At 47.2% G+C, this 25,122-nt stretch overlaps 1 protein-coding gene across 1 annotated transcript in view; it reads right to left on the bottom strand.

Moving 5' to 3' along the window:
- Positions 1–3,165: 3,165 nt before the first annotated feature.
- Positions 3,166–25,122, bottom strand: part of Adamts16 (ADAM metallopeptidase with thrombospondin type 1 motif 16) — a 118,929-nt gene continuing 96,972 nt past the window's right edge. The window contains exons 19-23 of the mRNA XM_034523493.2: positions 13,737–13,938; positions 13,451–13,645; positions 11,028–11,252; positions 5,810–5,957; positions 3,166–4,391 (exon numbers count right to left, since the gene is read on the bottom strand). Of these exons, the coding sequence (XP_034379384.1) occupies positions 4,276–4,391; positions 5,810–5,957; positions 11,028–11,252; positions 13,451–13,645; positions 13,737–13,938 (886 nt within the window). The 3' untranslated portion in view covers positions 3,166–4,275. The remainder of the gene's footprint in view (positions 4,392–5,809; positions 5,958–11,027; positions 11,253–13,450; positions 13,646–13,736; positions 13,939–25,122) is intronic.

Genomic DNA, 25,122 nt, shown 5'->3' with positions numbered 1-25,122 from the left:
GGGAGTTCTGCCTGACCTGCTTTGTCTGGTTGAGACTGGCTCCTCTGTCTCACCGCAGCTTTGTTTTGTCTGTCTCCTTCACAGCCTGGAATTCCTGGGGTCTGCGTGTAGTCCAGATGGTTGTGGTTCCCGTAGCTGGGACATTCTGGGTTCACCCCCACTGGGTTCCCAAAAGTAGCATCTGGCATGATTCCCAAGAGGCCAGTGGGAAGGGACAATGGCTGCCTCTGGCTCTGTCATAGCTTCTGAAGTCAATTGATAAAGGAGCAGAGACAATCCCTACCTAAGCCCCCATGAGAAGATGAGGCAGCCAGAGTCATACTCACTCTAAATTCATCAATCGCCAAGCGTGCTGAGGCTGTAAAGATGTCTCTCAGTTCTCTATTTCTCTGGCTCTGGCCAGTTTGTCGCTAAAAACTGGGTGGTACACAACACATCAGGATCAATCATGATCACCTGACCACAGCCCCTCGGGCTCAGAACCATCAATGATTCCAGGGCAATATGGGTGGCCATAGGTGAGTAACGGGTCCCAAGAAAGCAGGGGTATGCTGGACATCTCCATGGGTCCACTGGTACCCAGTTTTTGACATTTCACATAAGGTGTTGGTGCACAGGAGGGCTGAAAGGCAGGACCTACCCCACCATTCACTTGGAGCTGGGTTTGTCCCTGTGGCAGTCCTATGCTTTGTACGTAGAACCATTTTCTGGCCCAAAGCTACTAGAGACTATATCAGAACACACAGCTGAGAAAGATTAAGAAAAATCCTCCAGTCAGGAAGAGGTTATCTGATGACCAGAAATTTCTGGACACTGGAGTGGTGAGGTCCAGGTGCAGCAGGCAGGCCCAGCACTTGCTTTTAAGGAGATCAGTGTTTATCTGAAGACTAGTGGTGTGTGTGTGTGTGTGTGTGTGTGTGTGTGTGTGTGTGTTGTAACAGTATACTTCTTTAAGAGTGGCCAGGGCACCTCTTTGCAGATACTCAGGTGATTGGAGCCTTACTGAGAATTACTGATGGAAAATGCCTAGCTCAGAGACCAAGAAGCTAGGCCATTGTGGTGACAGGAGCACGCAGCAAGGGGAAGGACTCTACAGAGTGGAGTGAGAATATGTGTGTGGACTCCAGACAGAGGCTCGTGCTCTGGCTGCCATGGCTGCTGTTGCTGCTGGGCTCCAGATTTCAGGTCTAAATCAGGTTTGCATCTTAAAGCCTGGCAGCCTGAGTAGCATCTCACTGTCCAGTGCTTTCTGCTCCTCCCACAGAAACCGGAATGCCTGTCCCCTTGTAATGAGAGCTGCAGGTCCAGGGCTGTTTAACACAAAGCATCATCCCTCCCCACCACATTTGGCAAACACTAAACACATCCTGAGTGAATGCAGTACCGGGCAGTTGCATGCTCCAATGTTGACAGCAGAGAACAGATAAAGGCTCTGGTCAGACCTGGCACAGCTTAGGTGAAGTCCTTTCAGTCCTCTTCTGAAGAAGATCAGGAATAGTGATGACCTTGGAGTGGGAGGCAGAGAAGGGGTTTGAGTCCCCTAGTTCTGCTCATCCTGACTGTGGTAGATCTGGCTCAGCTCCCCTGTCACTGTTTTCCCTGAGAGCAGAGCCTCAGGCAGATGATGGCTGCTCTGTTCACTCCCCTACATGCTCACAGTTCTGTCCTGTCTTCAGCACCACGTGGAAGGCTGCCCTTCTCCTAACATGGCTGCTCCTTGTAGAGAAGCCAACACCGGTCTGTCTGGTCCTATCCATGTGGAGCCCAGCTGTGTTTGCTTATATCAATTTGAGAGTGTATATTATCTCCTTGTGGAACAGGGACCATATCTTGGTCACATATGGAGATGATAACAGGTTCCTAGAAGTTTGCTCTGTTGGCAGGGCCTTGGAGAACTGCCTTAGAGGACTGGGGAATGAATAAGGCTGTGACTTGGAGACCTATGGCTTTGGAATGTCATTCAAATTCCTCGGCATCCTATATAATTTTGTTTTGGTCTGTCTCTTCAGGGAACACTATATTGTTTCTTTCTTGATTTGTGTGTAAAATGGGTTGTGGACTCTTTCCACATGAGTAGATAAGATGGCCTGTACTCATGGCTGTGGTATGCCCCTGCAGCAGCAGAGGTCCTTTGCAAGTGAAGCAGACCAACCTGAGTGAGTGGACCAGCCATGGGAACTGGCTTTCCCACAATGGATTAGTGGACAATCCCTTGTGCGAAGGGGTCTGCTTCAATCCCAGGAACAGCAGTGGCCTCCTATGGGCCTGGACTCAGGCTGGATAGCTCTGAGCCAAGGGGAGTGCTAGGTTGGTCATTCTGATTGTTTAATTTGGCCAGAGCATGTGATGTGCTGGTCAAATCAATGCCAGACACCGTGCTCCGTAAAAGTGATTCCTCGATGTGATGAACATTTGAATTAATAGCCTTTAAAGGAAGATTATGTTCCAGCATGAGTTGGCCTTAGCAGATGAGCTGGAGGCTCTACAGAACAAAACAGAGGTTTTCCCCGAAGAGTTGTCCAATGCTGAAAATGTAGCTCGGTTGGTAGAAGGCTTACTATAAAGGGACGAAGCTATTGTTCCATTCCTAGAACATGATAAGCCAGGCTTCGTGGCACACCCTGATAATCTCAGCACTTGAGGAGTAGGGGCAGGGGGATGAGAGTTTTATGGTCATTCTTGGCTACACAGTGGACTAAAGGCCAGGCTGAATGGAAGCAGTACCTCAGTCTGCAACCTATTCTCTTAGGCGATTCAGTCTAAATATTGACGGCATCTATTTTGATTCCAGACTACAGGCTTCCGCTCCGGAACTCAAGGTGAGTGAGCTCTATAATCAGTGAGCAGTCTCTTGAATGACTTCTCTTCTCTCTGTACCTCTGTGCATTCTGCATCTCAGGAGAGCTCCGAATAAAGCCAGTAGGGATTGCTGAATAAATGCTCTCACACAGCACAAACCCTCCATCACCCACCCCTGCCCATCTCTCCTGCAGATCTGCCCTCTTCTCCTCCATCACACGAGTGGAGAGTTTTTTTTTTCGTAGGCCAATCACAGTTTTTCAATGACATTCTAGAACCGTCTTAGAGACTGCTGTCCTGGTATTCCCCACCATGCCTTCACCTCAGCAGTAGACATCATGAAAAAAAACATGAAGCAGTTCCAAAGCACAGCATACAATATAAAATTTATTATAAAACTTCGGCAAATATAAATATCTGGGTTCCTACTGGGAAGGCCCTAGGAGGGGAGACAAGAAAAAAGCACCAATACTGAGGGAGATGGGAAGGGAGTTTGGAGGTGGCTGTGAGCCTTTCCTTTGAAGGCTATCGGCCTTTGTTCTTAGCTCAGAAGCAATCAAACTTATAGAATATATTTTAAAACCTCTAGACACACAAACCACAGCCTACGGCTTAACATTAACAGCGGCCCCTTGGGTGATTTCTATTACAGGGGACCCTTATTTCCGGGGACACCTAGATTTAATGTAACCCGTGCTTCTGATCCCTCATTTAAAACAGAACACTGAGAAACGGGTTGAGACAGGAACTCACTGTAAAAAGAGGAGGAAGACGACAAAGTATCGAAGTTGTTCCTCCAGCTCAGAAACCGGAAGTACAGAAATCAGAGACCGGAAGTACGGAAAGCACCTTAGCAGGAAATGTTGTTTTTCTATTTCCAAGTATGCGAAGACCTATATTAGAGCCTCCCCTCCTACCCCTTGCAGGTATTTATTCCAGGAGCCACTGGGGCAGGAAAGAGTTAGCCCGTACCTGCCCCTCAAGGTCCATAAACCTTTGGCGATGAAACTGGGGTCTTCAATTAGGAGGAAGGCCGGTGTGCTGGATGGCAGATATATGAACATTTTCCTGATTTCTTGGTCTTTTTCTTTTAAGAAATACATCCAACATTTGCTAGCTAGCATCTGGCTGTCTTTAGACCTTGATCTGGCTGAATGCAAACATGGAGGAAAGCTGCTTCCTGTGCACTATAGCATCGACTCTCATCCATGTGCAGGAGGCCAGCCTGCAGGACCCCACTTCCCCACCCAACCGGAGAACAGAACATGTCTTTGTGGGTGCTGTTATGTGTTCCCACACTCAGAAACACATGAATTCACTCTAGGTCAAAAGACCCACAGTCCTTCTTCCAGCTCCTGTCTCTCTCTTTTTCTTTTTTCTTTTTTTTGGATGTATCCCAGTGCACATTGCACAGCTCTCGGGGCTAGCCTCTCTCTGACACAGGGACATCTTCTTGTTACTACAACTGGTCCCAGCTCACAGGTTGGATTTGGAGCAGGTGTTGCAACACTGCTTGCTGTAGAACCTGTGGCTGCACATCCCATGCTGAGGTACCAGGTAGCACCACTGGAAGAGGTCTTTGCAGAAGGTGCCTAGAAATAAGCACACTGCATGTCAGCCCGAGACTCGGATGAGTTTCACTGGACTCTTACCAGCTACCTCTGTTGCACAAAGAAAAGTGAATTTGTTGTTGCCAAAGAAGAGCTCCCCTCCAGGCTGGTTTGGGTTTGAATGTGAAACCTGGCCTAGAGACTGTTTTGTCTGAACTCTTGGTTTCTAGTTGTTAAAGGTGTTCCCTTTTGAGGTTGAGCTTCACTAGAAAAGGTAGGTGATAAGAGGAGAGAGGTTTTGAGGCTTTAGAGCCTAGGCCTGGCTCTCCTCCCCCCCCCAACCCCTACTTCCAGGACTGTGTCCCCAGGTACCGTAAGCCAAAGGTGAAGGGGGAAACCAACCCCCTGAAGATACTTCCTGTGAAGTATTCGGTCACAGCAAGCAGACAGTTAGTAATATGAGGTGTTAAAGGTGTCTTGCAGGACAGTTGTTTTCATAAATCCCTTTCTACAAAACTGGGGTCCTTCTTGTGCTAAATGCACTGATCCAACTCCTTGTTCACTCAGGATATATAAAACACGGACACCAACTGAATGCCATCCACCTGGTTCTCAGGACGAGCTGAGAGCCTCAGGCTGCCTCCCAGATGATCTGGTCTAAGGTTCAGCCCAGGCATCCAGGGCATTTAGGTTTGTCCATTGCCTAAGGCCTTTTGCATGTACACAAGTACGGCTTTTAGAGTCTGTCCAAGGAATAAGGAGGTTTTGTTTATTTCAAGGTTACTGTTGTTAAAAATGGTCTTTCTAATAATCACAAAGAGCATATTAAAAAAAAGATAAGGATATGCTTTTTAAAGGCGAGAGACGGGCTGGAGAGATGGCTCAGTGGTGAAGAGCACTGGCTGCTCTTCCAGAGGTCTTGAGTTCAATTCCCAGCAACCACATGGTAGCTCACAACCATCTGTAATGGGATCCAGCGCCCTCTTCTGGTGTGTCTGAAAGACATCTACGGTGTACTCATACAAATAAATAAAATAAAATAAATAAATAAAGTGGTGGCGTAAGCCTTTAATCCCAGCACTTGGGAGGCAGAGGCAGGCATCTGAGTTCGAGGCCAGCCTAGTTTACAGAGTGAATTCCAGGACAGCCAGGGATACACAGAGAAACATTGTTTCAAAAAACCAAAATAAATAAATAAATAAATAAATAAATAAATAAATAAATAAAGGAGAGAGACATCACAAAAGGCTCCGTCTCTTCTTGGGTGGGATAGGAGTAACAGGAATAGCCTTGTGACTATTTCATTGTAAAACTGAAGGAGGAGAAAAGAAGGGAAGGCCCCAACTCCAGGGTGTTGCAGCCAGCACCTTTGTCTTCTGAAATTGCTTAAGGAATGTCTCCAGAAGTTTGACATCACCACTAGAATTGCCCAGGTCCAGTGGAGTGGTTCTGGCACTTACCTCTTTTCTCTGAAATAGGGCAGAAATGGGTGTTGCATGCTGAGGAGGTCTCAGGTTTCTCATTCAGGAAGCAATCTGAGGCTGGCTGTCCTCCCAGCAGGCACTGTACAGTCCTCCTCTGCACACCACCCCCACAGCTGGCTGTGCACTGCAAAAGTCACACACAACAGTCACAAGCTGCCAGGATGTCAGCTCAGTTCAACCACTGGCATGCTCACTCATCAGAAGGTAGATCGACATGCACAAGGGTGGAGATCCCTGAAGTGAGGTCGTGGCTGGCCACCATGCAGACACGGCAGCTCCATCTCACCCTTCCTCCAGCATGCACTGGGGTGTATGTCCAGCCGTCTCCTAGAGCACCACAAACCAGCCCATGCGGTGGATACTCTGTGACCTGGCTGCCATCACCCTTCTTGAGGATCAAGAGAACCTTGGTCTGTTGGGATTCTCTCAGGTGGGGATGTAATGCTGCAGCCTTTACTAAGGTTTCCTGGCATCGCGTGTCTCAGTACTGGAATCATCAGTCACACAGGGAGAATGGAGGATGAGCTGCAAAGATCAGTGTTCACTAGCTGCCAAGGGACACATGTCTCAAAAACTGCATAGGTAGGAACCCTGTGACACTAGCTGTGGACAAAAGTGTCAAGATGCACAGCAAGACTGGCAGAGGAACTCTCGTGGGTCCTCGGAGAGTAGTTCACCCAAGAAAGAAAACAGCACAGGTCTAGACTGGATGATATCAGCTGTCTTTAGGCAAGACTGGTGGCTCAAGTATGTTAGGAATGTGTGCAATTAAAGGGACACCTGGAAGATGAGGTCAGGTCTCAGTTGGGCTGTCCTGGTGTGTGGCAGGCGAACTGAACCGCTGCTTAACTTGCAGGAATCATACTGTTAAAGTTCAGGACATGCGTGAGTCAATCCTGTCGCTCACCCACACGGTCAAGGCGGCACACTGGAGCTGTCCCACTTCACTCCAGGGAACTAGAGCATCAGGAGAGGAACTAGCAACCCCTTGACCACAACAGCCCACCAGTGTCAGACAACTGGATGCTGAACTTGGCCTTGCTTCCTGCTACCATCAGAGTATTCAGGATGACCTCAGATTCAGTGGGACCAGCATTTAGTATTGCATCAAACAAATCACCTTCTCTTCCCCAGTGAGGAGGGAGGGAAGTTAGACACACAGTCCAGGGAATCTCAGTTCGAAAAATTTGCATTTTGTCCTTTCTTCCTGTTTGAGTAAGCCCTGTCAGGCCCCGAAGCCTATGACTGGAACAGTTCCTAGAGCTATACTCCTTTACTTTAAGATCAGTGAAAGTCACCCACAGTTCAGTTTTAACTTGTAACTATGGTAACCAGAACAAACAATGCTTTGGGCAGCTGCATGTTTTGTTTCTGAGTGCCCCCAGGGTCGGGTGGGTCAGCAGGTTTCCCACTGTGTGTCATGCAGCAAAAGCTCCCTCCAGACCTTTGTTCTTCGATCTGTGCCTGTTAGCCCTCCAGCCCCCCATTCAGCTCAGGGGCCACTGAGCATGGGTAAACAGGACTGAAACAAGCAGTGGGCCTGGTCTCAGGGGACATCTGCAGCTATTTTTATCCACCTGCCTCTCATTCTTTAAACAACCGATTCCTGTTCAGCTCAGGATTCTACTCAGCATGACAGTGAAATGTGTCCAACCTTATAACACAGCTTCATAGTATCTTCTACAAGGCCAACTCTTGAAAAAACTGTGTAATCAAGCTACCAAAATAAAGCCTATGCCAGGGTGGGGCGCATACCCAGGGGGACTGTCACTCTCTCAGAGGAAAAGAGGAATGGGTGGGGGGAGGGACGATGGGAGGGGAGAGCAGGACAGTGGTCAGGATGTAAAATGGATAAAAATAAATCTATCGTTTTACATATGGTGTGATTCTGAGTTGGGATGCATTCTTAGCTCTCGTCTGCAGGCTGCGGGCCACAGATTGGATACACTTTGCAGTTTTAAAACTATAACATTTAGTTTGATGTGCTCTCCCACTGATAGATTCCTTTCGTTCACAACTATTGATCACCCCTCACTCCTGTATCAGGCTGTGCTGTCAGTGTTCAGCACTCACTGATGGACACAGGGACCCAGCACCTGGCCTTGGGGTTCCTGGTGAAGCCACCGATTAGCATGTGGTCTTCAACCTGGCATTGCAGAAGCAGTGGGTGCTCAGGCCCTCAGCAACACCAACTTTATACCTTCACCTCCAAGTCACCCCACCCTCTCTGTTTCAGGCTTGGCACCATTCCTGGTTTATAGAATTTGAGAATTTCCCATGGGGAGAAAAATATTTGTGTAAGAAGCAGCCTCTCAACTTCCCAACACTGGACTGAAGAAAACAATATGTTCATCTCAAAACTTTGGCAATGTTCTGAATCGATAAAGACTGCAGTGTACAAGGAGATGAAAAGAAAATATGAAGTTAGAAAGTGTGTATTTCTTTTTCTCTCCAGGGAAGGGAAAATGTGGAAATTGTTTTTATCAAGTATGCAAACATAGTGGCTTCAGACTTAGCTGCATGTTCAGGATTTTCATCACAGAGCTCTTGGGTCTCCCATTTACACACATATAAGATGTTCATGGGGGCTCCTGGGAGCCAGCAGCCCCAGGGCTGGAGGGCAGGGAGCCAGCAGCGGCCAGAAGACTCAGTTGGATGCTTGCTGTGGCCAAGTCAATGACAGCAGACTTTGGGAGGAAGAATGTTCAGTGGAGAGTCTAGAACATCAACACTTTGCCATCTTCCCACGGTTTCTCAGGATGTCCACAGAACAATCTGCTGGTGGCACAGACTGAGTCCTCTATACGTGTTCCCCTCTCCTTCTCTACAATTGTCACAGGGTTTTAGTCATAGTTGTCATCTATGAGGCCAACAGTGTCATCAGTGACATAGCTGCTCACCTCACATAGTCAATGACCTTCTCAAACAACCTGTACTACCCTGGTAGTGAGGTGGACCTGATCTTCCAAGCTCATCTTCCAAGCTCTGAAATACTCATCTCTGACATGTGAAGTGAGTAAAGTTTAACAGGTGATCACATTTAAGCTGTTCCCAACCCCCACCAATGTGGGAACCACCAGATCCTCAGTCCTCACTGATTTAGGTCAACCCTATACTGTGGTACATCATAACCTGAAAGGATAAACAAAACCCTTTGAGTCTGATCCCGGATAGCAAACCATCGCAATGTCCTTTAACTGGGGTAAGACTAAACCTGCCTGTAGTGGAGGGTCAGCCAGTCACCGACCGTCCATTACTACCTGAAATTTTTCCAATTTGAAAATTTTCCACAGTTTATGGGCAGGGTCACAGTTACAAATGCTTGTGGCAAACATACAACATAAGCTATTTCTTGCTCCTTAAAGGTTATGGTATTGCATCAACAAATGAATCACAGTGGATATAAACTGTAGTCAGTTGATACAAATGACTCATTAGACAGACCAGGCATTTCAGAGCCACCAAAGCTATTGAAGAGGTGCAGTAGATTTTAGGTTTGGGTCAAGTAAAGTATTGATAATCCTCTACACACCCCAAGAGAAGAGCCCAGACTATAGAGTTGATCCCTGCTGGGGCTGGGGTAGAACATCTGGGTTGGTCAACTCCACTAGTCATGTGGGTCACATAACCACAGGCCCTGTCTACTTCTTGAGCTTTGATCCAGCACCTATTCCTGCAAACAGTTATTTCCTCTTCAGGAAAAACTGTGAAGACAGACACTGCTTTGCCTGTAGTAAGTAGTGAGTTTGCCTGGCTCTCAAATTATCCTTAGAAACTTATAATACATGAAAACAGTCACTAGCCTTTGGAACTAGGAATGAGGTCACCAGGCTGAAGAGTTAACCACAGCCACTTCTGAAGTTTCAAAGTAAAGCATCCTGCACAGGGTGTTTCAACATTTGATCTTCAATAGGTGGCACTGTTTTTCAAGACCATGAAAGTTTTAGGAGACAAGGCCTAGCTAGAGAAAGTGAGTTGGGAGTGTGTGTGTGTCTCTGTGTGTGTGTGTGTGTGTGTGTGTGTGTGTGTGTGTGTGTGTGTGTTAGAGTGTCTTGGGCTGTGTGCATCTCTGGCTACTAGAACAGAGTGGCATAAAAGGACAATCCTGAGTAGATGCAGCTCAGAGAGGTGGCTGGAGGTACATCAGTTACATGCAGGCCTCAGCAGCTCTGAGTTTACCCAATCTGGAAGCACCAAGCAGTGAGTGAGGAGGCAGGGCATATGAGTGATGGACATGCAGAACGCAATCCCAGGCAGCGAGTGAGGAGGCAGAGCATAGGTGAGTGATGGACATGCAGAACCCAATCCCAGGCAGAGAGTGAGGAGGCGGAGCATAGGTGAGTGATGGACATGCAGAACCCAATCCCAGGCAATGAGTGAGGAGGCAGAGCATAGGTGAGTGATGGACATGCAGAACCCAGGGTCTGAGAAACAGAAGCCCAAGGGACTCAAGTGCCCAGAAGTCAGGTAGAAACAAGACATGGAGGAGGCAAACCATAGGTAGGAAGTCACAGCAGAGGTGAGGCTGTGGGTAAGGAGGAGAAGGGGTGGGTATGCCAAGACCCCTAGAACAATGGTTCTCAACCTTCCTAATTCTGTGACCTTTTAATACTGTCTCTTATGCTTATGACCCCCCAACCATATAATTATTTTTACTGCTACTTTACAACTATAATTTTGCTACTGTTGTGAATCGTAATGTAAATATTTGTGTTTTTCGATGGTCTTAGGTGACTCCTGTGAAAGGGTCATTAAAGGGGTCACCACCCACCGTTGAGAACCACTGCCCTGGAGGAACCCTGCAGCTCCTCAGTCCAGGCTGCTTGCTACTCTAGGACCCAGGCACCATGTGAAAATCTCCATCTCCTTTTCACAGCCTCTTGGTTAGCTATAAACCAACCACTGCTGATTTATTATGGATATCATACTTTTTCCATTCACACCCATCTCTGGGGATCTCTGCCCAGGTTTTACCAAGAGTATTACATTTCCTTGCAGTTGACAGCATAAACATTTACAATGATACACAGGGGCCCAATAAGTTTCAGCAGCATGTGGAGTCTATCCTCAGTAAGCCACACCCTCCCTCGAGGGGCCACCCACATGCAGGAGAGAAAGACCAGGAGGGTTCAGTGCACTTTAGAGAATGCACCCCAACAGGGAGCTGCCTCCTCCCAATGTGAGCATAGCTTACCTGAGACCAGGGTGAGGCAAACCAGCTGCCTCTTGGGGGCCCTGCAGCAGCATACGGAGGGTGCTTGGGGCAGGGAATCAGGCCGCAGGCACGTTCCAGTTCAAGGTCAGGCTTTGGCAGATGCAAGCATTTCTTCGTGGCCAGCTCTCGATACTTTCCAGAGATGTACTTCTCAGCACACCTGAGAACTCTCTGTTGTGTCCCCCTCTGACATGTCACAGAGCACTGTGAAGAGCCCAGAGAAAGGCTTTTGAGCGAAATCAATGACCGAAGTGTCCCCTGATGAAACTTCTTTAACACTTATATACATATAGATGTTTCATAGCTTGGGCCTTGGCATTTATAAAGGTGTTGCAATATCCAACGTTAAAAAAAATCTGAGATTGGGTGTCATGGCATGCAGTTGGGTGTTGTGGCACAGGGTTGGGTGTTGGGTCAAAGAAACTCCTGGCTAAGGAGTTGGATGGCAAACAGGGTTGAGTGTTGTGTCAAAGGAACTTGTGTGGCTGAGGCAGGAGGATGACAAACTTAAAACCCTGCCTCAAAACAAGAACAAAACCAGCTGAGCTTAGAAGCATGGCATTATGGGTAATAAATAGGGGCAATCCATAGAGAAACCACATGGGGATGATTGCAGGACACTTTTACTGAAAACTCTTAAGTGTTGGCCTGTCACAGATAACATCAGAGTGATTTTATGAGCAAAGACGAGGAATGAATCACAGCTCCCTGTATTGCCCCCACCCTCGGCAGCCACAATATGGGCCCTTAGAGTATTCCAAAGTTCAGAAACCTTCCCTAGAAACCTGAGTGGTTCCTGGAAAGAAAGCAACCAGGCACGGGGGTGAGAGCATTTGCTCCCTCTGGGATACATACCAAGCTTGAGTGATCCTTCAGAAGCTTGTATGAGCAGAGAGGCCTAGACAGACTGACATGTGGACAGAAGAGGCTGAAGCATTTGATAAGCAGAAATGACTTGTGAGAGCAATATCCTATTACCGCAGGCCAGTGCTGGTATCTGCAGCAGCGATCCCAGCTGAGAGAGAGAGAGAGAGAGAGAGAGAGAGAGAGAGAGAGAGAGAGAGAGAGAGAGAAGAGCTGGATTTTGTTGGGATATATTGGCAATGCTAGGCAGCCCCAGGACCACTAGCTGAGACAGAGTTCCCACTGGAAGACAATTCTATAGTGTGTGTGTGTGTGTGTACACATTCTGCATGTATATGTGTGTGAGAGACTGTGGTGTTTTTAATTCCATGTCAAGGATTTTCTCCCTGTACATAGTTCATAGAGTATGCAGCCTGTCTCCTGCTCTTCTTCACACCAAGCTTCAGAGGTTTGCCCAGCAGCTTTTCAAATAAAGGTGAAAATCCACCCAGAGGCAGGTATCCATTTGTTCTGGGTGAAAAGGAACCTAGGTTCTTGACTGCAGCTGCACGATTATTTTACCCAGAAGGCAATGCTGCATTTAGTGTTCAGTGACAAACTGTCTCAGGTGCAAAACCCAGGGGGTCAGCTTCCTCCCCAATCAAAGCACTGCCTGAGGTGTGTGGGGAAATGGGCCATAGTAAGTTCTTCCCTGAGAAATATGAGCAAGAACAGTATTGGCTTTCTTTCTTAGCTACTGCAGGAAGGTGACTGTTTGACCTTGGGGAATAGACTTTTCTTTCCTTTCCTTTTTTTTTCTTTTCATTTCTTTCCTTTCCTTTTGTTCTTTTCCTTTCCTTTTTCCTTCTTTCTTTTTACTTTGAGAGAGAGAGAGGAGAGAGGAGAGAGGAGAGAGAGAGAGAGAGAGAGAGAGAGAGAGAGAGAGTGTTTTTGTGTAACAGCTTTGGCTGTTCTGGAACTCAGAATAGAACAATGATTTCTTAATACTTTAAGTAGGCAGTACATCCTCTGCTGGTGTGGTAAGATTTCTGAGGCCCTTTAGGCCTCTCTTAGTCCAAAACTAATCAGGAAGCCTTTATACTCCAATCTCAGATCTTCATGGCTAGTCCTCCTGTGTGGGGTCTGGATATTGCCAGGCAGTACGGATGAGGACATGCCCTTCATTTACGCCTACACTGTAGCTGGCTACACAGCCAGTGGCTCAGCAACCTAAAGCCTTTCTCCAAACGTAAGCTGGCTGCCCATCAAGACCACCTTGAGAAATGTTTTCTGAATTAGCACATCTTCTCTCTAATCTGCCCAAGGATATTCTTCAGTTACAGGCATCATGGTGAGGAATGAAGGGACATTGAGGGAGGTCGGCATGGATGCCAGTGAGGGGATTGATACGAGAACATGAATCAGGGTAGTGTCTGGCTCAAAGCATAGGAAACCGAACTTGGACAGTGTGAGGAGACACAGTGAAGGTAGAGGAGACAGAAGCAGGCAGCTGGGAGAGTCAAGGTTGATCCCACTCTAATGGAATCCGGTGAGCATACCTGGGACCAGGCAGATACCAGCCACTGCAGCTTCTTGTGCTTGTGGCAGCGTTTGAGCAGGCAGACTTCGTGGGTCCGAGGCTTGGGTTCTGAAGTGCAAGCAGTGTCATGCAGCAACTGGGCTCGAGCTGAGGGGTTGGTGCTCTTGCAGACCACTGCTCTCTTCCTCCACCCCTTCCCACAGGTCCGAGAGCACTGCACAAAGAGAGCAAGTGAGAAAACTTTCAGCAAAGGCGCTCCACGATGTGTGGGCCAGCCACTGCCCCTTCTCAGCCCACGTGGTTACCTCTGCCCAGGGCCCAGTGCTCCAAGCAGGTGGGCAGCTTTGAGAGTTGCAGGCTTGGTGAATAGGGGGTGCAGGCTGTGGACACAGGCTGGCTGAGATGGACTCCTCACGGTAGCGTGCCCTCTGTGTACACCGCACGGGCCTGCTCTGGGTGCCCCCACCACATGTCCGGCTGCATGTGCTCCAGTTTCCCACAGACCAGCTGGTAGGGAACACAGAAGCCCACAATGAGGGGAGGGATGGTGTCTTGGCTCAAAGGCAACAGACACATGTACGTGGTAACAGAGGCCCATGGTTTTCCAGTGACACCTTACACAAATGCAGTGTTTTCCAGCCACAGTTTTCATAGAGAGGCCATTTACACTAGTGCCTGGCATGCTTTTCAAACTTTCAAGGGGTTCTAGTTTCCCTGTACTTGTCACTAACCCACCTTAGAACAGATTCCTGATCTCTCTCTAAACTTTTTTTTTTTAAATAAAAATAAAAAGCTTTAATTATTTCCCAAATAAAAGAACTTTGAGTTTATGTGCATTCTGTTTCAACAGTTAGTCATCCATTAACACCTGACCTTAACTTTTATAAAAGTCTATGCAAATTATACTTGTATGCAAATGAAATGCAGCTATTTCAATATAAAATTTGTGTACAAATATCAGACAGTTATTTACATGTGCATCTCTTGAAAATTCAAATTCTTCGGCATAGGTGGGAGAGGAGATCCTTGGTCCCATGAAGGCTGGATTCCCATTGTGGGGGAATTTGAGGGTTGGGGAGGTAGGAGTGGGGAGGGGGTTGGTGGGGGTAGATCCTCATAGAAGCAGGAGGAGGGGGGATGGAATAGGAGGTTCCTGGGGGGGGGATGGGGTAAGGGGATAACATCTGAAATGTAAATAAAATATCCAATAAAAAATAAATTAAAAAAAGAAAAACTTAAGCATGAAAAAAATGATAAAATCCCCATAACCACAAGTACCATTCTAATATCTAACATATGATGGTGTCACAATACCATTCTAACATATCTAACTTATGAACATGTGGACATGGGGTGAAATAGGAATGAATTGGATGGGTAGTGGGGGGTAGATATGATCACAATATATTGTATGAATATATGGAATTCTCAGAGAACTCACTTCTTTTTAGTCAGTGATGGGACCTGTTTCCCTTTTTTAACCTCCTACAACTTGTTTGTTTGTTTTCTGATTACAGGATTTTGAGCACACGCCTCTGTCTCTCTTAGCAGTCGGAAAATTCAGATTTGATTTGATTTCTCCTGTAGCCATTCAGGCCAGCCTGGGTTCTTCTGATAAGGTGTCGTGACACACTGGTTCAGTCTTCTCATAGTGTTTTCTCCCAATGCTATACTGTGGATTCCCTTTCCCATTTTAAAAGCATCCTTGTGGATGGAGGTGCTGGCTGAGAAGGAAGATGGAATGGAGGTGGGTCTAAGTTCAGCCCAGTGGTGCCTTGCGAGGTTGGAGCTTAGCCTGATCCTGTCTGCACAGCCTTGTGTAGGAGGGCTTCATGGCCATGATGCTCAGCCGGTACAAGTAGGACCAAGATGACATTGATGACATTTCCTGGAAGAGAGAGGGAAACTTCCTGGAAGAGAAAAGGGAAGCACCAGACTGAGCTGCTTCTAACTCTGCAATGTCTTCAACCTTAGCTGGATCAGACTGCTTGGACTCAGTTTTGCCTGGAGGAGCCGTATGCTGCTCTATTCCTGAAAAGATTCCATGACGCTGCGAAGCAGGCTGTAAAAGGCCAGTAATGTAAATTTTGAAAGATATAAAAAGGAAATACACAAGGGGTCCAGGAAACGATCCCATGTCAACTGTGGGAACATATCAGATTCTCAGTATCAGCAAGATGGGTGCTTTTTATTACATGCTAAACAAATAAATGGCACATCCTTGTGGCGAGGGACTGCTGTCTGCTCCCGCGGTGTGACGGCTCTGCGTTTGAATCCTCTTGGCTGCTCTCTGGCCACCTCTGTGTGCTTTCATGTTGTTTTTCTGTTTTCCCATTTCTTACGTTCACTCTCAGCCCTGCAGACTTATAAATGGTAATTGGTGTCCACGCTGGGGCTGTGAAAGACATCTTGGCTGCTGATGGGCTTTCCACACCTCCTCCCTAAGTCTCCTGTCTCCACCATCTTAAGCCACTCCAACTGGGTTGATCTGTTCTCTGCCCTTCTCCCTTGACTGCAGGTCATTAAGAAAAGCCTTCTGCACAGAGATCGTGCAGATTATGTCTGTAAGTGCCAAGTGTCTGCTTTGCTTCACAGGGGCGGCTCAGGGGAAATGTCTTCATTCCAGCTTAGGAGCGAGCTGCAATGCTTCTTGTTTCCCTTCTGAGCAAGGGAGGGTTCCCCGATCAGAGCTGACTAGGGAGCAGCAGTGACTGCTTTGTTTAATTTGCCTGTCTTTATCGGTGGAAACCAGAAAGCTTCCCTTCCTCAGCCAGTCAGTATTCCCAGGCAGGCAATGGTTCATCCAGCCTTCACTGTAGGGTCTCCTTCACAGGGCCTCTGTGTGTGGATCTCACCATTGCTGGGAGCTGTAGAGAGCTGCTTTCTCTCAGAGTGTACATTGTATTTCCTGGGATCGTTTGTTCCACATTAAGTATCTGTACTGATCAACAGCTACTAAGGTTTGGGTATGGAATGTCCCTTAAAGGCCAGGGTGTTAAAGACTTGGTACCAACCCTCAGTGCCTTTGTGATAGTCAGGGAATGCTAAGAGGTGGGGCCTAATGACAAGAAATTAGGTCACTAGAGCATGCCCTTGAAAAGGATGCTGGGAATCCAGCTCTTCTGGTCTCTCATCTGCTTCCAGAGCACTAAGAGATAACAGCCTTCTCACTTTCTCATTCCTGCTATGATGTGTTGTTTCCCCACAAGCCCATGCACTAGGGAAACCAGCTATGGAAACCTCTGAAACTTTGAGCCAAAATTAACGCATCTCCTTCTCTGCTGACTCATCCCTGCATTTGTTACAGAAGCAGAGCACTGACTGACACACCAGGTATTCAGTGTTTCTCAGTTAAATACTTCCCCATTCATTCTTAAAGAAAAAGACAGCACCCGGCTTCACTCTGTTGTCTATTGGCTCTGTTGGAGCTTCAAGGTCCAGCATTCTGTTGTGTTTTCTATGTTAACCCTCAGTGGATGTTTCTGGGTGCAGTGAACATAGGGAATGATGGGAAAAATGACCACACAAATCCAAGTCACAGCACACCTGTAGGAAGCTGTGAGGAGAGGTGGGGACACATAACTAGATGTCATCTGACAGATGGGGACACAGAACAGTGACAGTGTGGAGACTAGCCTGAGCATCTACTACCGGGTGGGTCTTTCAAATCCCTGTGTCTATAACCCACCTTTTACAGATAACGGCAGTTGTCAGCACACTCAGGTCCCCCACTGAACCACCTTCTTTTTATTTGTGAGTGAGCCCTGACGAGCTCTGTGATACCTCCATCAAGTGGAGAGCTGTGCTAGTCAAGTTCTGAAGCCACACGAGGCCCCATCTTCATGGGTGTAAGTCATTTCGGATCCACTTCCCTTTCAAAGTGAAATGTTTTAAATCTAACAATTCACATCCGACCACAGACGCAGGCACTTTGAAGAAGCTGCCCTTTCTACAGGGAGGAAAAATAAGTGAATTTAGAGTACAGTAGGCTATACCATGATGGGGGTCAATGGATGAAGGGTAGGGGAGGAGACAGATGCCTGATGACCTGTAGATCTCTTATCAGGTGATGAGAATTTAGGAATTAGTCTCTGCCAAAGGGCATTTTGTCATCATACACTGCTCTGCGAAAGCCATTGGGCCCATTGGTAACCAGATGCACACACCAGAGTGGTGGAGCCAGGTACATAGGCTTGGTAGACTCGAATGGTCTTCAGACATGTGCTGATCTCTTGAACAATACACACAGAATCTCCAGGTCCTTCTAACATGTAGCAAGCATGGAAGGCTCAGAAATCAGAGTGCAACATGGCTGTTGTGAGTAGCTTCTTCACTAAAGGTAGTTTACACAGATGGCAGGCATACGCTCACCAGAGGGCCAGGACCTTCTTTGTTTCCTGTGATGTGTCTTCCTAGGACTTCATGCAGTGTCTAGCCTGGCTATCTATGTCACAATGGAAAGCCCACCCCTGACAACTGCCAGGCATGGGGCACGTGCTGGTGCCAGGCCTTCTCCAGAACCGTGAGGATTAGCACTTGGCGGTTACTTCTTGAGCCTCAGAGATTTGGACCACTTCTTTTTCCTCTGTAGAGCTGAAGGAGAGATTTATAATGAGCCAGACACAGACCCAGGATTGTTTTCATGTCGAGATGCGGGATTTCTTTGCTGAAGCGTGCAAAGCCAGACATCAAAAGGTTGTTCCAAAGGAGTCATTGTGGCATTAGTTTTATAAACTGCAAGGAGCCAAAGGCCTATAAAGGTTCATTTACCAGAAGCCAAAATGCTATTTTTACCAAATTGTCTTCTCTTACTTCCCTGTCATTGTGTATTATCTTGCAGACAATCAGGAAGACCGTGGAGCTTCACCTACACAGGTAAAGATAAGGAAAAGAGAATTCTGGGAGACAGACAGCAAGCAGACCTCCATGCTCTGTATGGTCTCAGTTCATCCCAGTCCCAACAAAAGCATTCATTTGAGAGAGTTCTTCCTGCAGACACTTGGCTGTACCAGTAAGCTTCTCACGATGCCTCTTAGAGGGAATGAACAGCTCCTGAATGAAGATGGAGCCATGGCCTCTGGGGAATCTGCCCTTCATGTAATTTTACCAGGAACAGGAAGAGTGGGATGTGCCTTTGAGCCTGGTAGCACATCAGAAGCGACTCCCGCTGAACACCTTGTCTCTGAGGAAGTCAGGCAGCCAGTGAGTGAGTGGGATGAGACAGGAGTGAGAAGAGTCCTTAGGCCCAGGTTCTGGTCCCAGACAGCACAGAGACCCACACTTGCCCTTGTTCTGTTGGAAACAGCAGGGGCTCCCAGAGTTCAGATGTCAAAAGCTCTACTTAGTGCCCTGCAGAGGAGGAAGCTGCTCCTGGGACACTTGGGTCTGCCAGGCCCAAGTTTAGGGTTTTCTGCAGGAACCTAGCCACCACCTTATGTGCTTTAGGGGCAGGCTGCAAGCCTCCTGGTGTTGAAGCAAAGCCACCTGGGAAGTTAGTGGAGATTGTCTTTAATTGTTTACTCCTCCAGGCCCCCATTTAGTTCACCTTAGGTAGTGGGGGACTTTCTTGCCCATGGAGGGCAAGGTAGGAAGGAGACTGGCTGACTCCATGGGGGAACTCACATATGAGGAGTAACCCAGGTTGCCCAGACTGTACATATACCACCCTGTCAGCAAAGCATACGACCACTTTCTCACTGGCAGGCTCCCACTGAACTGTCTCCTGTTCCCCTTTCAGTAGAGAACCACTCAGATGGAGTTCTGTCCTGGTGCTTCTGTGTATCTGCTGCATTCTTCCTGAGATATCAGCCATGTGGCCTGGGTGGTCTCCTCCCTGCCCCTGAACTCACAGCAGCTTCACTAGAAGCTGGTGTGCACACACACTAAGCAGAGGCATCCACTCCTTGGAACCCTCCACCTCCCAAGGGAGCCCTCTGGCCTTGCCCACCACTGAAGTGTCATCTCAGAGGTGCCAAGCGTGCCCTTGGATATCCGCAGCTTTTTTTTGCCACTGATGTCTTTTGGGTTCCATCCACCCTGCTGCGTCAGCCTTGAAACCTGTGTATGCCAGCTGAGCTTGTCACTGGAACTGTGTAATGTAATTAGGTTTGGCATAACTTTGTGAAACATGAACATGAAAAAGGAGGCTTGTTTCTAAGAAAACGAAGTTGAGTCTTGGGATGACTCAGTCGAGAGCAGTCATCAAGTGGGACTGCTGTCAAGTTAGGTGTGGCTGAGGAAAAAGTAAAAATGCAGAGAAAAATAAAAGTAAGCTGAAGCAATTTTGCAGCAAGATGAGTAGTGGGTGAGTCCACCCTTCTTTCAGGAACTCAGAATGAAACCAGGTGCTCTGGGCTTGTAGGTGGATTGTTGTTCATCAAAAGGGCTGGGCCTTCGTGAACAGAATGAGCACATGGCTCCCAGTTATGGATACCAAGTGAAAGTAAATATGCAGGCCATCTGCGTACCTTGTAAATTTGTCCATTTTAAAAATCAGTGGGTATACAGACCTTATTTTAATGACTCATGACCTACCCTGCAGAGTCTCTGTTCACAGACAGCTCCAATCAATAGCCAGTGGCCCAACTCAGCTCCTGCTACCCATGCATCACCCTGCACTGAAGCTGGATTCTGACCACTCTCTTCTAAACCATAGCCATGGTCCCACTCCTGAGCAAAGCTTCCCATCCCAGCTTTGGGGCTTCATGCCATTTAATGCCTTCACTGTGCTTAGCTGAGTGTATACCGTCCCCCACTGTGGAGCCAGGGTCCCTTGTCCATGGACCAGTCAAAAATTTTAACCTGATAGACTTTGAGAAAGCCTATGGTAAGGATAGACTTATTTGGGATTATCAGTATTAAGATGGACTCCATGGGCCTCCGAGCTGACAGCATGAGATAAACAATCCAGCATGGCAGAGACAAGGTTGAGAGAAAGGATGTAAGATCGGAGTGTGGAAGCACAGAACAGAGAGGGGTTGGAGGCCTTAGATAATATCTGAGTTCCTTAAAATGATGGCAGAGAGACTAACTGGAAGGAAGGCATATAGAGAGGCCTCTGTGTCTGTGGGAAGGAGCAGCCGAGCTCCTCTGGAGATGATCCGCCCACTGGAAGCTACTCGGCATGTCACTCACTGACACCTCACACTGACCGCCCACAGCACGCATGCTCCAGAGCTGGCTGCTTTATCACTGCCTCTGCGAAACTCATGGGTTGAAGAAAACGCACCGTCTCACAAATTCACAATGGCCATCTCCATCTCCAGAGCATAGACACGAAGCTGCTCTGTGTTGAGCATTGTGCCGTCCCTCAGTGTTTCCTTTCACGTTCACCACAGTGAACTTGTGTTGGGGAGAACTCATTTTCCCTATGGATGCATAAATCCATCAAGTTATAGCCATTTGCTCACAGGTTATGCTAGTCAAAGCCTGTCCTTGTTCCTGATCTTGGCTACAGAGCTTCCTACTTTATGGATTCTGACCATAGAGGTAGTGTACTATGGGATAGAAAGGTGACCCTGGGACAGGCTGTCTGGATTCAAATCTTTGCTCTTCTTTTTTGTCTTTTTTCTTCTTTTTTGTCTTAGTTAGAATTTTACTGCTGTGAACAGACACCATGACCAAGACAACTCTTATAAAGGACAACATTTAATTGGGGCTGGCTTACAGGTTCAGAGGTTCAGTCCATTATCATCATGGTGGGAGCAGGGCAGCATCCAGGCAGACATGGTGCAGGAGGAGCTGAGAGTTCTACATCTTCATCTGAAGGACACTAGGACACTGGCTTCCAGGCAGCTAAGATAAAGCTCTTAAAGCCCATACCTACGGTGACACACCTATTCCAACAAGGCCACACCTAATCTACCAGGGGCCTCACCTTCTAATAGTGCCATTCCTTGGGCCAAGCATATTCAAACCACCACAAAGACCTTTGGAAAATCTTGAATATCCATGTCTGTATCATCTGTAAAGCAGAGTTCATCTTAACACCCTCTCAATGCACTGTTTACAGAAACAGGAGCTGCTATAGAGCAGAAACTGCTGAACCATGAGCTGCTGTTGTCATGGAGATAGCATCCCCCATTTCATCTACCTGGGCCTCTGCTCCTTAGCCCTCACACCGAGCAGTGAGTATACCTTTTGTGGTACATGGGACTCAGTAAACCCAGTCCATTATCAACACAACACACAAGCAAGGAGAGAGGTGTATGTTTCCCACTGCATTACTTAGATGTATGTTTTTAGAAAACCCTTGGAAGGGCACTAAAAGCATGATCAATCAATATGAATTATTTTAAAGCAAAAAAATAATAATAATAACCATGGAGACACACTGGTTGTACAGCACTTTAGTGATTTCCTATCACATGTTAATATAAAGTAGTAAAGAGACCACAATGTTGAGATTCTGCAGGAATATTGAATCTGTCAGTGTTGTAAATTTAAAAATTCTATAAAATGCGAGGAAAGGGAGGAAGAACGAACAAGCTACAGAAAACCAGGTGAGTTAACACATTTCTAAAGAGGAGAAAGCAATTCACTGGATGAGAAATACCAGAAAGGTCTGCAAAAAAAGTGACCAACAACTCTGCTGGAAGAATTCCCTGGGGCTCATCAAGGTTAAGTTAGAACAGGAAAGAACCGCCTGTGAGCAGCTCTTACAAATCCTGTGCTGGCGGTTCCTCAGAAGATTGGACATAGCATTACCTGAGGACCCAGCTATACCACTCCTGGGTATATACACTCAGAAGATGTTCCAACATATAACAAGGACATATGCTCCACTATGTTCATAGCAGCTTTATTTATAATAGCCACAAGCTGGAAAGAACCCAGATGTCCTTCAACAGAAGAATGGATACAGAGAATGTAGTACATTTACACAATGGAGTACTTACTACTCAGCTATTAAAAACAATGAATTTATGAAATTCTTAGGTAAATGGATAGAACTAGAAAATATCATCCTGAGTGAGGTAACCCAGTCACAAAAGAACACACATGGTATACACACTCACTGATAATTGGCTATTAGCCCCAAAACTCGCAATATCCAAGATACAACTCACAGACCACATGAAGCTCATGAACAAGGAAGACCAAAGTGTGGGTGCTTCGGTCCTTCTCAGAAGAAGTAACAAAATACTCATGGGAGGAAATATGGAGACAAAGTGTAGGACAGAAACTGAAGGAGGGTCTGTCTGGAGACTGCTTCACCTGGGTATCCATTCCATGTGCAGACACCAAAGGTAGATGCTGATGTGGATGCCAGGAAGTGGATGCTGACAGGAGCCTGATATAGCTGTCTCCTTACTTGAGCCTGATATGCCAGAACCTGACATATACAGAGGCAGATGCTCACAGCTAACCATTGATCTGATCATGGGGTTTCCAATGGAGGAGTTAGAGAGAAGACTGAAGGAGCTGAAAGGGTTTGCAGCCCCATGGGGAGAGCAACAATACCAACCAACCAGAGCTACTAGGGTCTAAACCACCAGCCTGAGAGCACATAGGGAGGTACCCATGGCTCCAGCTGTATATATAGGGGAGGATGACCTTATTGGGCATAGGTGGGAGAGGAGATCCTTGGTCCAGTGAAGGCTGGATGCCCCAGTGTGGGGAAATTGAAGGGTAGGGAGGTGGGAGTGTGTGGGTGGGAGGGGCACATCCTCATAGAAGCAGGATGGGATCCTCATAGAAGGAGGAGGGATGGACTAGGGGGTTCATGGGTAGGGGGAGTATGGGGAAAGGAGATAACATGAAATGTAAATAAAATATCCAATAAAAAACAAACAAATTTAAAAAAAGAAAATGTAACCAAGTACTGTCTTTTGATGTCCCCCAAAAGGACAAGGCCTTTCTTCCTGTTCCTGGCCACACCTATAGGCCATGGGCTCCAATAGGCATCTTATTCACCGACCAGGGAATGTCCTCTTTATAATATTTAGACAAAAATGAGCTACACAGACACAAACTTGCATCCTACATAGGTGGGACAATGTCACAGCTAAGACACTTTATTTCTTAGGGATCTTTCCTGACCTAGGATGTGTCATGGTTCTAGCTGAGAAGGGAGACATGCCACCCAGATTGTTCAGGAAATGAATCTGCTAATATATACACATCATCTAAACTACCCTAAAAGACGCCGCTGACATTGTGCTGAGTAGCCTGGCATCCATGGCTAACAGGGTGACACAGAATCATTTTGTCTTCAATAAAAGGTGACACAGACACCTTGCTTTCTATGAAGACACTCTCACTAGGGGATACAGCCACCTTACCTGGGAGAGACAAATGTCCTACCAGTGGGTCTGGTGATAAAAGGCTTAGGTTAGTGATCCATTTGAGATCCATCCATACAGCCATAACTGTAACTGTATATATGCAGATTTGGTGGCAGCTGCACCGGTCCCATCTGAGGAGATGTTGCTTTCCTACTGAGGGTCTTCCCACATATATGTCAGCATGGTGGCATGATGATGTCACTCCCTCTGGGGCAGGGTTTTCTGACAGTCTACTTTGTGGTTTCTTGGATGTTCATACCTATGTAAATATGTAGACAGGCTCTTCTCCAGGGTCTTGAGTATATTCAAGTGCTTTGTATCTAACACATCTGGATTGTGGGAGCCTGGAGCACAGCTGCTCAGTCCCTGAGGCTTGGGAATGTGGCCAGTGGGAATACTTCAAGGACTAAACCCAGCAGGCTCTAGTTAGGCTCCTTCTCAAGTTCCACGTTAGAGCTGTGGTCACTGAAGAACCACAGATTGCCTTAAATGCGATGAGTTTTCAGAGAGAGAAACCGAAGAAGCCAATTGGACATGCTTATTCTCAGACTCAGTCTCCCAGCCTCCTGACACACTATGTGAAATCAGCCCATGCCCTCCCCAGGTCTCTGTCTCAGTCCTAGTCCTCTGCATCAGAGGGCACAGAGGGACAGCAAGTACATTCCAGTCACAGCACTAGTTCATAGTACCTTCAGGGAGGTTAGCTTGCTAAGAAAAACTTGGAGCATTGTAGTTTCTTGCTTTATATAAAAACTGAGAGCTGTCAGTCAGGGCTGGACAGTGGGGTGTGGAGATGAACACTGGGAAATAACAAGCATCCTCTTCCTCCTCCTCCTCCTCCTCCTCCTCCTCCTCCTCCTCTTCACCTCCTCTTCCACCTCCTATGCCTCCTCTTCCTCCTCTTCCTCCTCCTCCTCCTCCTCCTCTTCCTCCTCTTCCTACCTCTTCTTCCTCCTCCTCCTCTTCCTCCTCCTCCTCTTCCACCTCCTATGCCTCCTCTTCCTCCTCTTCTACCTCTTCTTCCTCCTCCTCCTCCTCTTCCTCCTCTTCTACCTCTTCTTCCTCTTCCTCCTCTTCCTCCTCCTCCTCTTCCTCCTCCTCCTCTTCCTCCTCCTCCTCCTCCTCCTCCTCTTCTTCCTCTTCCTCCTCCTCCTCTTCCTCCTCCTCCTCTTCCTCCTCCTCCTCTTCCTTTACAGCAGTCCCAGCAATTGTTACTGTGTCTTCCATACATTGACAGTGGTACTGGTACCTAAGTTTCACGATTTCTCAGGATCCATCTGTCTTATCTTTAAAGCTCTCAAGCAGCTGTCTGTTTACACCTAGCTAACTGTGGAGGTTTGAATAAGAATTTTCCCTAAAGGCTCATCTATTCGAATACTTGATCATTAGGGACAGGCCTCCTCTT

Source organism: Arvicanthis niloticus, chromosome 19, assembly GCF_011762505.2.
Source record: "Arvicanthis niloticus isolate mArvNil1 chromosome 19, mArvNil1.pat.X, whole genome shotgun sequence".
In the NCBI taxonomy this organism is placed as follows: Eukaryota; Metazoa; Chordata; class Mammalia; order Rodentia; family Muridae; genus Arvicanthis; species Arvicanthis niloticus.
This window is presented reverse-complemented; position numbering and strand designations above follow the sequence as displayed.